General features: G+C 41.8%; 1 protein-coding gene across 1 annotated transcript; it reads right to left on the minus strand.

Moving 5' to 3' along the window:
* Positions 1-1,342: 1,342 nt before the first annotated feature.
* On the minus strand, positions 1,343-13,614 carry LOC108900405 (SH3 domain-binding protein 5-like). The gene is given in 10 exon segments (XM_018701433.2): positions 1,343-2,617; positions 3,933-4,313; positions 4,452-4,669; positions 4,832-4,882; positions 5,183-5,313; positions 5,498-5,662; positions 9,952-10,008; positions 10,010-10,081; positions 12,655-12,717; positions 13,230-13,614. Coding segments are annotated over 10 exon segments (1,395 nt in total). The 5' UTR covers positions 13,311-13,614; the 3' UTR covers positions 1,343-2,441.
* Positions 13,615-14,971: the final 1,357 nt, after the last annotated feature.

A 14,971-nucleotide genomic window follows, 5' to 3' on the forward strand; every position in this document is an offset into this window, starting at 1 on the left:
AGCTATTCTGGCACATATATTGAAATCACAGGATGCAAAGTAATTGAAAGGCAGCATGCTTCTAGGAACATGTGCAGACAGGCAGAAGAAAGAAGGGGCTGGCAAACAAGGTAAAAGAGGCTATGCTGCACTGAACTGAACTGAAGTGGGAGTCCTAGGGCTCTAAGTAAAGTCATGAGAAAACAGTGCAACAGCTGAGCCACCATAAAAACAGTCAGAGTGTGTGTTCAATGAATAATAACAGCTGAAGGACAGAGGAAAAGAAAAACAGTCAGGAGGAAAGGACCTAATGGTCACTTTTCAGAAACAGATTTGGCAGGAACAGATTCAAACTTCCTAACTTTCAAATCCAATGCACATATTGAGCCCTTTGTCTCCAGTGGTGAAAAAAAAAATCTTTGAATAGAATGAAAAAATATTCCAGTTGGCTTTAAAAAGTTCAGGTTAGTGTCCAAAATAACTTTTACCTGTATCAGAGTATGTTGTTTACAGTATGTTAACTGACACTGACACTGTGCTTGAGCACTGTGCTGTTTTGGGCTAAGTGTCAGTGTCAGCATGCTAATGTGAATATTTTAACATGCTGATGTTTAGCAGGTATAATGTTTTAGCATGTTCACCATCCAGGTTTAGTGTGTTAGCATGCATACATTTGGTAGTTAACACTTAACACAAAGTATAGTACAGTACATCATTAGTTGTACAGGTATTTGGTCATAAAGCAGAATATTGGCCAAATGAAAAACTGGAGGAAAAGTCAACCTAAAGGGAACATAAACAGCTGTACCAATTTTCACTACAGCCCCCTTAATGGCTGGTTTTCAATAAAAAATAAAAATGTCACCCATCACCAAAGTCAGTGAGAATATATCAACCAACATATCCCCAGAGCTGTGCTAGTACGGCTTCTGTTTCTTTAGGCTACATATTTTAGAAATCTTGAGAGATTTCTTCTGCAGCTGTAATTCTGATTCAGCAAAGCTGGTTGTTACTGTGTAATGTCCCTGCGTACAAGATCGTCCTGGGCAAATCTATTTAAGTACTTTTCATTGTACAAACAAGGCGACACACTCAATTGTGGCAGTACAAGACAGCTGTAAGTGTTTGACCTGACTCAAGTTTCTGTAACCCCGACCATTGCGTAAGAGTTCCCCCAACAGACAAACATAAATATAAGTTTGAAGTAAGTAAGTTTGGAATATTATCTTACCCAGTAGAGTCATTTTACACCACATTCTCCTGTTTAATAAGATGAATCTGCCAATTCACTGACAGGCTATAATGAACCAATATTTAGATCAACAACCTCAAGGGCTAACAGAAATTGTCAAACACAAGCATGCTACATGAAGCACATGTTTATTGCTTAATTTGTGTTAAACGATGACAACAGTAACCACAAAACATTGTTCAAATACAAGAATACAGGAGTATAAATATAGAATATCTGTACTACAGGGTAGTATCTGAACATTTGTCAAAAACACAACAGACACACACTCATAAAAATCATTCGCTCAGCCACACATACAAATCACCTCCTGGTGGTGGTTTTCATTTTACACCAAGAATACATTTACTCACTCATTCAAAAATATCAATGGAAGACCATTTGTGTTTCAAAAGGTTCAGTCCCATCTTAAGTCTCTTAGTGCTCGGAGTACTGCTCGCACTCCAGTTTCTTCCTTGAAAGCTATAACTCCAAACATTATAAAGTGAGTTACAGGAGGAGTTCAAAAATCAAGGCAGAAAAAGATACAGTCCAACATGAGACAGCTTGTTTTTGTCCCATTTGGTTCCTCACGTCGAGATTGCGAGCCAAAAAAAAAAGAGGCTCATTGTTCACATTATACAAAAAGTCTCTTAGTTGTGCCAAGTGCAGCGCATCAACATCAATAAAAGTTAACCACATTAACTTTGACACATCACTATAAAGCTACACCACTGATGAGAAGACTGGCAAACTCTATGATATGGACAGGAAATTAGCCACACTGCTGTACACCACAAGAGGAAATTTCTTTATGGCACAAAAAAGAAGGTGTTCTTCTTTAAGCAGAAACAGAGCTACTGAAATCAGTTTTGCAATATAAAGCAAGGCGGTTAATGGGAAATGTAGTCTACTGAATAACCGTAGCACTAATAATGCTGTGAAATAGGGACCGCTGGTCATCTTGCTCCTGCTCTTATTTGTTTACAATACATCCACATGGTTTCACAATCTATTTAACAATGATATACTGATGTTCAAATACACTACATATAGCACCTTTAATGTGAATATTGTGACATAATGTCAGGTTGATTGGAGCTGGGAGTGTGCAGCTTGCTCTCTCATAGCTCACAGTAAGCATCCCACCCTGCTCTGTTTGACATCATCTGCCAGTGAGTCCAGTTTGAGACTTGAAGCTGGTGAGCGTTTTAGTTGCGACGGACGTTCATTAGACAGTGTTGAGTAGCAGAATGGCAGTGGCTGCACTGGGAGAGGAGACTTCAGGGTTAATGTAATGGGGGTCTTCTTCTTCATCCCCAGAGTCCCCTTGTTTTTGTGTGACATTCAAAGTTAACTTGTTCAGACCAGCTTCTACTGTGGCCTCTGCTCCCTCGGCTCTGTCACCTGGAAGACAAACACAGAAAGAAAGAGCTCACACTGGTTAATAAATCTGCAAGCTAAATGAAACCAGGGATACCAAATATTTGCCAGTTATCATCATCCAGCTCTAGCGAGACAGATATTATGGTGTTTGTTCGCAAATTACAACACATTCACTGTAAAAATTATTAATAACACTCTAATTGATTAAGAGAAGCCTTTCACTTTAATTCTCTTACAACTGTTTGGTCAGATTCCACATAAATAAACAGTCAGGGTTTGGTTGCACTGATCTGCTGCCTTATTAACAAAATGCACTTACAAACGCTTTTCCAATGACGAAATTCAGCAGGACTCAATCAATAATTTTCTGGATACAGCGCAGTGATTTTTCTCCTTAAAAATATTCACACTTAAGGGTGTGAATAATAATGCTGGCTTTTAAACATCTGTATGAGTACTTCAGACAAACCAACCCAGGCTAAAATATGTAGACTGGCCTTGAACCTATATGTGAATATGCTGTGTAAAAATCCTTTCAAATGTGTGATTCAGGGCTCACAAAATATCTGATATCTAAGACTTACCAATCATCTTATGACTGAGATAAAGTATCGATAATAATGATGTGTACATTATCAATATGAACATTTAGAAGCTTTACATTAAGTAAAGGAAAAGTTCAACATTTCAGATAATACTGCTATTCACTTTCTTTCCCAGAGTAATACAATAATATTGGTATGAGTACAAATTTGGAGTCAGGACTGCTTATGTTAGCTTAGCATTAGTTAGCGAACCAGGTGGCTCTGTTCAGTGTTCAAAAAAATGCCTACCAACACCAAGTTCACTAAGTCTTGTGTTGTGCGTAGTTTGTTTAATAAGAACACAAATAGAAATACAAAAATGACAATTTGTAGTTTTCAGTGGAAGTTACATGGTTGCAACTCTGTACAAAGACCAAAACACAACCTATGTTCACCAACCATATCTAGCAGCTCATGCAACAGCCAGAGATACTTCACAGGAGTGCTGACTTTAGCATTTCGGTTTGTGTAAGGATTACACAAAGGTTAAATTTAGTAAGCTTTTGAGATGCTGGTAGACAGATTTCCAAGCTTTAGACAGAGCCAGGCTAGTTATTATCCTCTGCTTCTAGTCCTTATGCTAAGCTAAGCTAATGACGTCCTGATTCCGAAAAAAAGCGAATAAGCATATTACCAAGTTAAAGGATTTCTTTTACACTCCACTACAAAATACAAAACATTTACAACAGAGTGGATGAGTCATCGCATCAGAAGTCAGCAAACATGTACACAGTGATGTGACGAACACACACCTCTCTCCTGGTCGCAGTCGGGAGAGGAAGCTCCACTGCACTGGCTGCGAGGGCCCAGGAGAGGTGATGCATGCCCAGAGCCGCACACCGAGTCTGGGTCATTAGAGCTGCAGGGGCTCTCTAACTCCATGCCCCCGGGACAGGAGGACGAGAGGACAGAGGATGGGGGAGAGGTGGAGATGTAGGAACAAGGGGAGTAGAAAGAGGAGGAAGGGTAGGGACAGGGCACGTCGAGGGGGGTGGAGGCAGAAGTGGAAGGATGGGAGGAGGAGGAGGACGGCGAGGAGGGCATGGCTCGGGGTGAGGAGGTGGAGTGAGTGTCTGTCTCCTCCTCTGAGCTGCTACTGTGACTGGCCTCTTCGTCAATTGACACTGACACCACTGAAACACACACACACACACACACACAGAGATATGTACATTAAACATGCAGACACACAGATGCACTAGACAAAACAAACAAACAAAAACTAATAATGTGGATGGATGAAGTGGATGACAAGCTTTGGTTGCACTCACTTGACAGACCATCTGACTCCATCTTGAAGTTGGCGATGTCGTCGTTGCCTCCGTCTCCTTCCGCGCCGACACCCTGCTCCCTGGTTCCCATGGCGAGGGAGCGGCGCTGGGCATGTATCTCCTCAGAGATGCTCTCTAGGTTGCGTAGCGCTGTGCGGTACTCAGCCTTGGCAACCACAAGTTTGGCCTGATGCTCATCCACATGACGCTTCAAGTTGCTATGAGAAATCAAACACACATTCTTGGTAGAACTGTATGTGCATATGAATAATATACATTTTGACAAACAGGAAATTGTTTCCCAGCCTAAGTGAGCAGGGCGTTTGGCTAACCAAATGGCAGATGTTATGCAACCATTCTAGAGTAATAACTTTAAATACATACATACCTCAAGCTGTAGGTAGTACTTGGCTTTCAGTTCAAAATAAGGTCTGCAGAGGGAGAAAAAGAAGAAAAATTTAGAGAGAGGTCAGAAGAAACTGGAGTAACTGCTGAAAGAATAACACTCCCCTATGAGCAGTCACATTCCTTAGCTCTTACAAAGGCAGCACACCCCAACACTGCGCAACCAAGAAACACATGAAACATCTGGATTGCATCAGATGACATAAACGAATCCCCTCTTTCTCTCTCTCTGTCTCTCTTTTTCACACACTTACACATATATAGAGAGGCCCAAGCAGGGGGGAGGCTCATTTCTAGTCTGTCCCGAAGGAAACAAAAGCACAGACCTGGATTTGTTAATGGAGCGTTTGAGTTTCTTCTCTAGCTGCCTCATGTGGCTGATACAGGAGTTGTAGTTGGCTGCTGTTTTCCTGTGTTCAGCCTCACTGCGCGTCCTTGCCTGCTCAGCCTCCATCACCTGAAATAATCCATTAAGGTGGTTTATTTTATAAGTTGAAACCATAATCATACTGACTACTTGGACTTTTACAATCTCCAGTGTCAGTGGCAGTAGCACAGTAAACCTCAACCCCGAAGAACTAATTGCTTGTTAGGCTGGAACCTTTTTGTAACTGTCAGCTGTCTTGCATCATGTGCCTTACCCTCTGTGTGGCATGGTTGAGCATTTCCTGCCACGCGGAGTCGAACTGGCGGCTGTCCTCCTCCAGCAGCCTCTCCTCTGCAAGGGCGATGGTTTCCTTGGCCGCCCGCAGGATCTCCACCGCCCGCTGGAACTCCTGGGTGGCCTTTTGGGCTTCAACCTGGGCCTGAAGTTCAGAGAGAGAGAGAGAGACAGTTATAATCATATCAAATGCAAAAGCAAGGTAGCTACAATAGCCCTGCTTGAGAATACTATTTGGTAAATGTTACTGCTGTGAAGCTCATGGCTGAGATTTCACTCGATTCTGATGTCATGAAAAGTGGCAAGTGTGAAAAAGCTGGCAGAAATCTTGGTATCACAACAGCCTCAAACCTGTTAAAATGCCCTTTTTGTCTGACATGCAAGTTCAAGTCCAAAAATCGTTCTCACATGGTATGAGAGAAGCAGCAATCCCTCTGCTGCTTCAAGTGTGCGTTTGTAATATATGACCTACATTTCCTCCAGAGGAGCCGTGGTTGATACTTTATGACAGCCATAGAGGGACAAAGAAATTTTGCACTGCATGCACATATACGCACACACACTGAAAAGACAACCATGCCTTGATACAATAGACAAACACAAGCTTTGTCACCAAGAAAATCTGGCACATTGTCAGTGGGCTCTTCCTGCCCACAGTGACAATCAATGGGAGGATTATTCCCATCAAGCTGGTGGACATATTTGGACCCACTCGCTCCCCTCAGACAGGCGTGACTTGAAGGTCAGTTTATTGGATGAATACCAAGATTAAGCAATCAGATTCTTTTGAATGAGATAAAAATAATCAGGAAAATCTGGTTAGCTGGGTAATTCTTATTTGTAAATGTTATGGAGACCTTTAGTTAAACTGAGCTGACGACATCAGCAGAATTTAAATGTCAATACTGGGAACTTCCAGATGAAAATATCCTCAACACAGCAGGGATGTGTCTTATACATTCACATTGGCTCTCTGAAGAAAGGATAGAACAAAACTGTGAGTGGAAGCAACTCTGCTCCAAGTTACCTGGCAGATCATTTTACTTGCATCACACATTCCCTCTGATTCTTCCCCCAATTCACGTAAGAGCTGTATGCAGTAAGAGCACTTTTTGTTCAGTGCAACAGTTTGATGCAATAAACTTCACTGCATCCTTCCCTGAAATCAGCTGCTGTAAAGCAGTGGGTGTCAGTCTGTCACTCTGCCATTTGCCCTGTTTTAACTGTATTGTCTATGTGTTTTGATTCTACTGTGGAGCTACAATGGAAAAAAAACTTGCTGGTCTAGTTTGTGTTTCTATTCCTAAGCATTTTGAAAAGATTATTGTGTGCTATTGTTGCAGCTAAATGGTCATTTTAAACTACAGAATAACCATTCATTCCTGTTAGAGAGATAACTTCATAGTTTTAAACATCAACTGTTGCAATCCAAATGTCTTACAATATCACCAGCTGACCAGAAAGAAAACTGATCCTAAGCTGCATTGAAATGAAATGTAATAATTCACTTTATTTCAAAGATTTACGATGCACATTAAAATGTTAACATTACATTTCTGTTTCTATCTGCTCTCTAGTCAACATGTGTGCAGCATGCATCTCTACTTGATGGCATTTTTATTTTAGAAAAGTTGAAAATGAGGGTATTATCAGGCTACATTCGGTGCATGGTAGCCATCTGATATAACACCTTACACATTGTGCAATAAGAGGCCTGGCATCAAAATGCTCTCTGTCTGTTGTAGGTAGATATTAACACAAGCTAGTACTTAATGGTGTGTTCATGTCATATGGTTTAAACTGTAATTAAAAGCGGCTGAGAGGGAAAAACCAGTTACGTCAGTCTTTGACAATTGTAACTTCAGGTCTGTGATATGACAGTGATGACGTGATGAATCCTCCCACTTGGTGGAAAGAACTACAGAAATGTCAACAAATTGTTGGCAGAATGGCTCCAAATGCACCACTGCTGGCAGCCACATTAAAATAACGCTCAATGTGAACACTAATACCAACCATTCCACTTATGTTGGTCTGGTTTCGCTTGGCAGTGAACTGCTATAAATATGTAACACAACAAATAAAGCTGATTTAACCTGTCTATCTGGTGTAACTACAACACACTCCCAAAAAGTCAGTGTGGTTCTCTCAGCTGTTACACATTTTTCTCACGGCCCTCCTGGCTACATTAACCCCTGTAATGTGACCCCCCACCCGCCACTGTCAGCCATGTTTACGATAAGGGATCCAACAGTGACATCAGCAAGCAGAGGTCTGCAACGTCTCACACAAAGGGAGAAAACACGAAAAGTGGTATCTTTTGTGCCTGCATTAGTGCGATATCTGAGTGCTGCTGTGATTAGATATGCTATCCAAGGTTGCCATGGCTCCTTCAAGAAGGTGAAGAGATAGAGGACTTAGGCGGAAAGATAACGGTTGCTTTTTGTGTGTAATCTGTTCAGTTTGACAAACTGGCAAGGATGTACCCCCCCTTCTTTCTCCTGTGTTATGACCCATTTCCCAGGCAGTGATGGGTGCAGGGAAAACAGAAGGAGGATGATGGATATTTGATGAGGAGAAACTATGAGCAGACCAGAACAGAGAGGGAACTGAGACTCTAGTGCAACATCCATAAGATGTTGAGATAAAATGTCACACACAAGTGCCCATCCTTCACAGGACTTCCTGGAAAGAGCAGCACACTTCCTTTCTCGTGCAGGGTTACTGTGTATTCCTAAAGCTTCAGTGGCAGCTCATCACCTTAGCTGACCAAACACAGTGACAACCCGAGCCCCTGGCTTTCTTTATATTTGCATAAAACACACGCTCGTGAGTAGCTCACATCAACTTGCCATTATCTTTATGACACACAAACCTGCTGAGCATGAGACAGCATGCAAATGATGAGCTTTGTTATCAGGAAATTAACTTGATGTCACAGAGACCACATTATGACTGTCACAGAAGCAAACAATAAAATGGTTTTAGTCTGAAATACCACAACACTCTGCCACCTCGTGATGTGCACCATGACTGTTCATATCATCCTACTGAAGAGTGTTGTTTGGTGTGTGTGTTGGTGTGTGTGCGGACACATTTTTAATTCATGCGTCAGACCCTGTCACCCTGTCTGGCACCTTTGTCTCTAGAAATCCACCCCCATTTACAGTTCGGGGGGGGGGGGGGGCTGAAGAGGTACAGAGGTAGCTGAAATAGACAGGGAAGCTGAGAGAGACAGGAGATACAGGAGACAGACAGCCAGACAGACAGGCAGTGGTGCAGAAGAGACTGCTGGGTAAAAAGGACAAAAGATAGGACAGGTACATGCAAATTCCTATACACCCCCCACACCCACCCACCCCTAGTTTGTTGGAATGTAAGGGGGAAAACATGGGGGGTTGGGGGATGAGGCAGGCTGGCTTATGGATAGAGGTAGAGAGAGAGTGTGTGTGTGTATGTTTGCGTGTTCTGGCAGGGTCAGCGAGGGCAAGCATTCGAATTCCTTTAAAATAGGTCATGTTTAAAATATTTAATATTCATCCATAAATCATAACCAGACAATACGCTAGTTTAACCCGAGGCGTTATCGGCTTTGCTCTCTTTAAACCCCCTGATCATACACACAGAGACACACACACACAACCACACACGCAGATAGATACACACACACAAAGCTAGGGAGGGCTTTCGATCCTTTCACATGAAAGCAGGTCCCATCAAAATTCAAAACCTCCCTGTAATCCCTGACACTCACGTGTTGCTGTCAGAAGCAGACGCTCCTGGCAGGTACAGTAGTTTGTCATATTGCAACAGGGATAAGCAAGGACATGCACACAAATACACTATCTATTTCAGTCTGACAGCTCAGCTCTGACACACAAATGTCAGCCTTCTGATGAATGACTCATAAGCTCCTTCCTTATTGGCTCAGACAGGGGGGGCGCTGGACTCTAAATTTCTGGTGCCATCCAATCGGATCAAAGCCTCAACAAGCTGGAGAAAATAGACAGTAAAAGACATTACCCACTGGAGAGAGAACAGCTCGGTTTAGTTCAATGACCACTGGGGAAGTTGCCCTACTTTTCATCCACCTGTAACAGTGCAGCAAGCATGAGGACTTCAACGAAGCAGAAAAGGAAGCAAGTCAGATTATGAAAGATACAGCAAGTGTAGCAGCTCCAGCTCAGACAATTGTTCCCCTCCACACTGAGCTGGTGTGTGTGTGTGTGACGCTAGCTTAGGATACAGAGGTGTGTATTAAATAGACATCACGTGACTGACTCCTTTAAGTAGATATAAGCTGAGCTCTTTAAACTTCTCATCGCTAATCCTCAGTAAACCTGCCCTCACACTCTCTGTCTGCCGACCTCAGAGTCACTTAGTCCAGTTCTCCTCTGTGTGTGTGTGTGTGTGTGTGTGTATGAATGTGTATACCTGTCTTGCTACTTTACGGGCTTCCCAGTACGGTTTGGAGTCATCCACAGCTCGGCCGAATCCTCTTCACCTGCTCGTCCAGCTTCACTGTTGCTTCCACCAGCACTGCACGAAACCGCTGACGGCAGTCCTACACACACATAACACACAGAAAACTTATCAATCAACAGGTCACAGTCATAATATTTCAAAGCTGCTGTGAAGGTGGAGATGCTGCTGCGATAATGAGTTTAAATAATTTTTTGCTATTCTAGCAGCATGGCTCTATGAACAGCAGTGATGGTCAGTTGGTCCGTCCACTACTTGGGTCCAAACTGAAATATCTCAGCAACTATTGGATGGACTGTCTTGAAATTTGATTCCCTCTGGCTTAATTGTAAATCTGGTGATCCCTCACAATGGGAATAATCCTCCCTTTGACAACAAGTCAAAAATTCAATTTGTTAGCCTTCCAGTACCTGCAAAACTAATGTCATTCCCATCGGCCTCAGCTGTACATTTTTAGCATAACATGCTAAATCACAGTAATCATACTTACTAAACATCTGCAAGGCATTATCAAGATGAGAAAGCTGATGTTAGTATTTATAGCTCATAGCACCATTAGCTGCTAGCATGGCTGTACTCTCTTAGTCTTTTTAAGGCACTTCACCCAGGTCAAACCATTTAAATTTCAGTTGCTAATCAGTTTATTCTGTGTAGTTTCTCTCGTGTTTAATGTGTTAAGCACAGGTCTGTCTGCTGTCCTGCTGGCTCTGATCTATCTGGCCTTGTGCCTCCGAAGCAGCGACCTCAAATTTGAGTCATCACTAAACCATTACCCAGATACAAGCACATGCATTAATTTACACGGCTGCAGCTCAGTTTTGCCTTTTGCCTCAGTGGGTGTTGTTGAGCAAATGCTAAATTCACTCTTTGGTGGTGAAATTATGAATGTTTGCGAGCAATGTAACATATTGTGTGTGTGTGTGTGTGTGTGTGTGTGTGTGTGTGTGTGTGTGTGTGTGCGTGCGTGTTTTGGCATGAAGCCAATGGTAGCAGGGCATTTTATTTTATCATTTTTATTCATACATAAGGTCTGTCATCTTCTTAACCATATAGCAGTGGCACTGATGCAGGCCATCTGTTTGTGTGTGTGTGTGTGTGTGTGTGTGTGTGTGTGTATGTTAATGCATGTGAGTGTGTACAGTTGTATATGTGTGTCTATATAATGTATGTTGAATATGGGTTTGAATGGCAGCAGCACCTGCATCCTGTTCATTACATTGACGGAGGAGTAAAACAGTGGGAAAAGGGAGAGGGTGCTACAGGAAGCACACTTCCTGTGACATCATTATGTTTCCTGACTTCCAGTTCCTGTGATGAGATAGTGACACAGCGTGCATGCTGGGAGGTAAATCCTCTAAGTTATTGGTCACATATTGTGGGTAGTTAATAATAACACAGTCTTGGACTGACTTTACTGCTCTCTTTAACACAAACACACACAATCTTATCTCTCTGCCAGGGCACATAAGAAGTTTAGCATTTTGTTGGCAGAGTAAAGAACCTCATATCTGAGCATGGATTTAAACTCAGATTTTCCTGAATCCTCTGAATCTACTGTACATCGTTCTTAATCAACTCCAGACTCTGTGGGAAAACAGCCTGCAGCTTGCCAACGGCACTTTCACACTCTTCAGCTCCTGACTTTCATTTCTGCCTCTTTCTCTGTCTGTTTGTTAATATCAGTGCGTATATTCTTATCAATGACTCTACTAACACTGCTGTTTTCTTTAAAATATTGCCAACAGCAGGCAGTTCTTTCACACAGATAAGTAAAATAAGCAGAGACTGTAATAGTTTTCCTGTTTAGCTTGAAAACATGAATTAAGTGATATGCAACATTGGTTCCAACACTAAGATTTGTGCATACAAACTCTGTCTTCTCTCTCTCTGCCACTCTGTCTGTTATATTTATTCCAGTTCTGGTTTGTGGAGTTTGGACGAGACTGAGGGTCTAATGAGAAACAGAAGAGGCCTACTTTGAGGAAAAGAAAAACTGTGGCCTGCCTCTGGAATGTTTTTGCTTTAGGTGAACAGTAACCCTTCTAGTACACATGTAAATCCAAGCGAGCCCTGAAAAAAAAGAACACCACTATCCATCTTTCTGCTGTTCCTTGCTGCATTTTACAGCCCTTTTCCTCTTTTAAAGTGTTTGGTTTGTTTTTAAAGGAAGGCTGGGGGAGTCGCAGGGAAACGAGGAGAGCACTTGGGATTTAGATTGCTCCAAATGTGCCATTCAAATATTATATTTAACATTCAGATCACAGTTGTGTGTCTTGTAGCACTTAGAGTTCATGCGGTACAGTGTTATTAAACAGAAGTGGCAGTTTTTCCACATTTTCCCTCAGAAGCAGCTCCTGCTTTTAGAAAATTTCCATCTTTGCAAGATATTCCATGCAAACTGTTTCAAAGCAATGACCTTGTTGCCAGGCAAATTCCTGAAACACATGAAACGGTATTGGAAACGAGGTGGATTATCTCACAGCACTGACAGCGATTTTCACTTGTTTACAGTAAAACACAGGATCTTCAGTCTGAAAGTGAGTCTTAATGGCTCCTTGAGACGGGGTGTTCTTGCAGCACAGCTCAAGTGTTTACCCCAGCAGGGAGAGGCAGTAATGATGATAACAGTGTTGCTGGTTGGTGTTTTTGACTTACCTCCAGCTCACTCTCCCAGCGGTTAATGTCATCTGTGGACTGGTTTAACTTCTCCAGCTCTCCCTGTTTACAGACAACATGGCACACAGAGAGAGAGAGGGGCGAGAGAGAGTGGTTAAAACTGATTATGTATCTAGAGGCTAAACTGTGTGACTTCTGTTTACCAAATTACTGAGCATGCAGCCTCGTGTGTGTGTGTGTGTGTGTGTGTGTGTGTGTGTGTGTGTGTGTGTTGTGTATTGTGAGAAAACCTTAAAGAGACAAATTCTCTTAAATCTATTTGTGGCCACCTTGGAACAATTTACTGCGCGTCTAGAAACCACATTCAATCATTAAACACTTAAACCTTTTAAATGACACTGTAATTGCTGCAGTATAATAGTAATATTGTATAAAAGTGATGTTTCACATTTTACTGGCGGCAAGTCCTCCACTAAATGTGAGGTTCAGTGTTTTTAAACATTATTCCAACCACTGTCCTTGTAAATCTAATCTATTTACATTAGACCTCACGTTCTCGTTTCAATGTCACTTTCACCGGCGACCACATCTGGATCCATTAAACAAAATCTCACCTGAATTCTTGGGTCTACTTCTTCCTCCTCAGCACACTGCGAGTCATCCTCACAATTATTCCCATTTCGTAAAGGATCCATTTTTTCCACGATTTCTGGAGATCTTCTTGGCTGAAGCAAAGGAGGGTCCTCTCCGCAAAACAAAGCGCGACCCCGGGGTGCTGGACAGCGGTGGGTGTCCGTCCAGCAGCGGTCCGCCCTGTCTAACCTTTAAACAGAGCACATTGCATGCTTCAGGCTGTTAAAGGCGTCAGAGTGTGTTTAAAGAGGCAGAAGAGTCCTCTGTCTGTGCAGGAGCGCGTCTGTCCGCAGGGAGATCCAACACTCACTGTGGAGGATCATAACCCCTGGTGCCGACAGAGAGCGAACTGTGGAAAAGACTGCATGAAACCGACTAAAATCATCAATAAGACTACTTCTGGTGTGGACTTTCAAAATAAAAGCCACGTGCAGTACATTGGTGGTCTTACAACTCAAAATGTCGGCAGACCATGTAGACCTATATTATATCAAAAGGTATATCAGAAGAGCCTTAGCTGGTCCTTTTCTTTATGAGAACCGACCAGAATTCTAAAAAAAAAAGAAAAGAAAAAGAAAAGATAATGAATTAAGTAATTCTTTAAGGTAGAGTACCGGGTTTGCAAATATGAATATTTGATAGTTTCCTCGGGTTTATCACTAATAAAGTCAACATGTTGGGGATATTATATTATATCATATTGTTATGTTATATAAACTGCTTGTGCGAAAAATAAAAATGTGTGAATGAAAACGTGGATTGTGTTGATCAAATTGAAAACAGACCTACAGAGATTTTTTTTTCTGCACTTGCACTCTGTTGTGTTTGGATTTCCGTGACATTGTCAAGCCTACATTTAAATTATAATCTTCTGATTTAAACGGACGTAATTTTGTTTATATGACACCCCCCCCCCCCCAAAAAAAAAAATAAATAAATAATCGACATATTACTACCCAATAACGCTTTTATTTTGACAGGTCACTCGCTCAAATCCCACGATCTTTTCGGAGCTGTTTATTTCCAGCTTGACGCAGCTCCCACATGGGATTAAGAGTTGGTTTCCTTCGCCCTCTGGTGGTGAAGGCCCCTGGGAGCAGGGAGGGTGGGTCAGACTGGAAGCAGCGGATGGCATTCCTGTAAACACAGACAGAGAGTTTATATAGAAACGTGGCTCCGCTGGAATCTGACATTAAAGTCACTGTTTCTTTTTGAGGCTCCTCGGTAAACAAAAACAAGACGGTTTTTTTTTTTGGCTGAAGTGTTCTTGGTTTCCGTCAGTAGATTTAGTGATGATTCACATCCACTTGCAGAGCTTCTGAATTACTCTGCAGTCATAATGAAAGTTAATGTAGCCTACCAGTAAACGTGTAATTATAGGCTACTTATCATATCCATAGACTACTGATGATTGTAGGAGGAATTATTTTGAAAGTATGGTGTTTGTGAAACGATTACTTTTTTGTTTTGATTAACGTCATATTCGAGTATTATAACATGCAACAGTATTAAAATCATTCAAGATTCAAGATCATTGATCATTGTTGACTTTGGAAACTGAAGTTTTATAAACACTGTTTGATTTTATGACCTTTACCGGTGGCTGTGGCTCAGCTAAGTGGACTATGTATCAAATTATATTAAAAATTACTGTTAATATTACGTTTAAGCCAAGAGACAAATAATATAAGACAAATAAACCACCATTTTATTAAAATAAGTG

The sequence above is a fragment of the Lates calcarifer genome, linkage group LG3 (assembly GCF_001640805.2).
Source record: "Lates calcarifer isolate ASB-BC8 linkage group LG3, TLL_Latcal_v3, whole genome shotgun sequence".
Lineage (NCBI taxonomy): Eukaryota > Metazoa > Chordata > Actinopteri > Centropomidae > Lates > Lates calcarifer.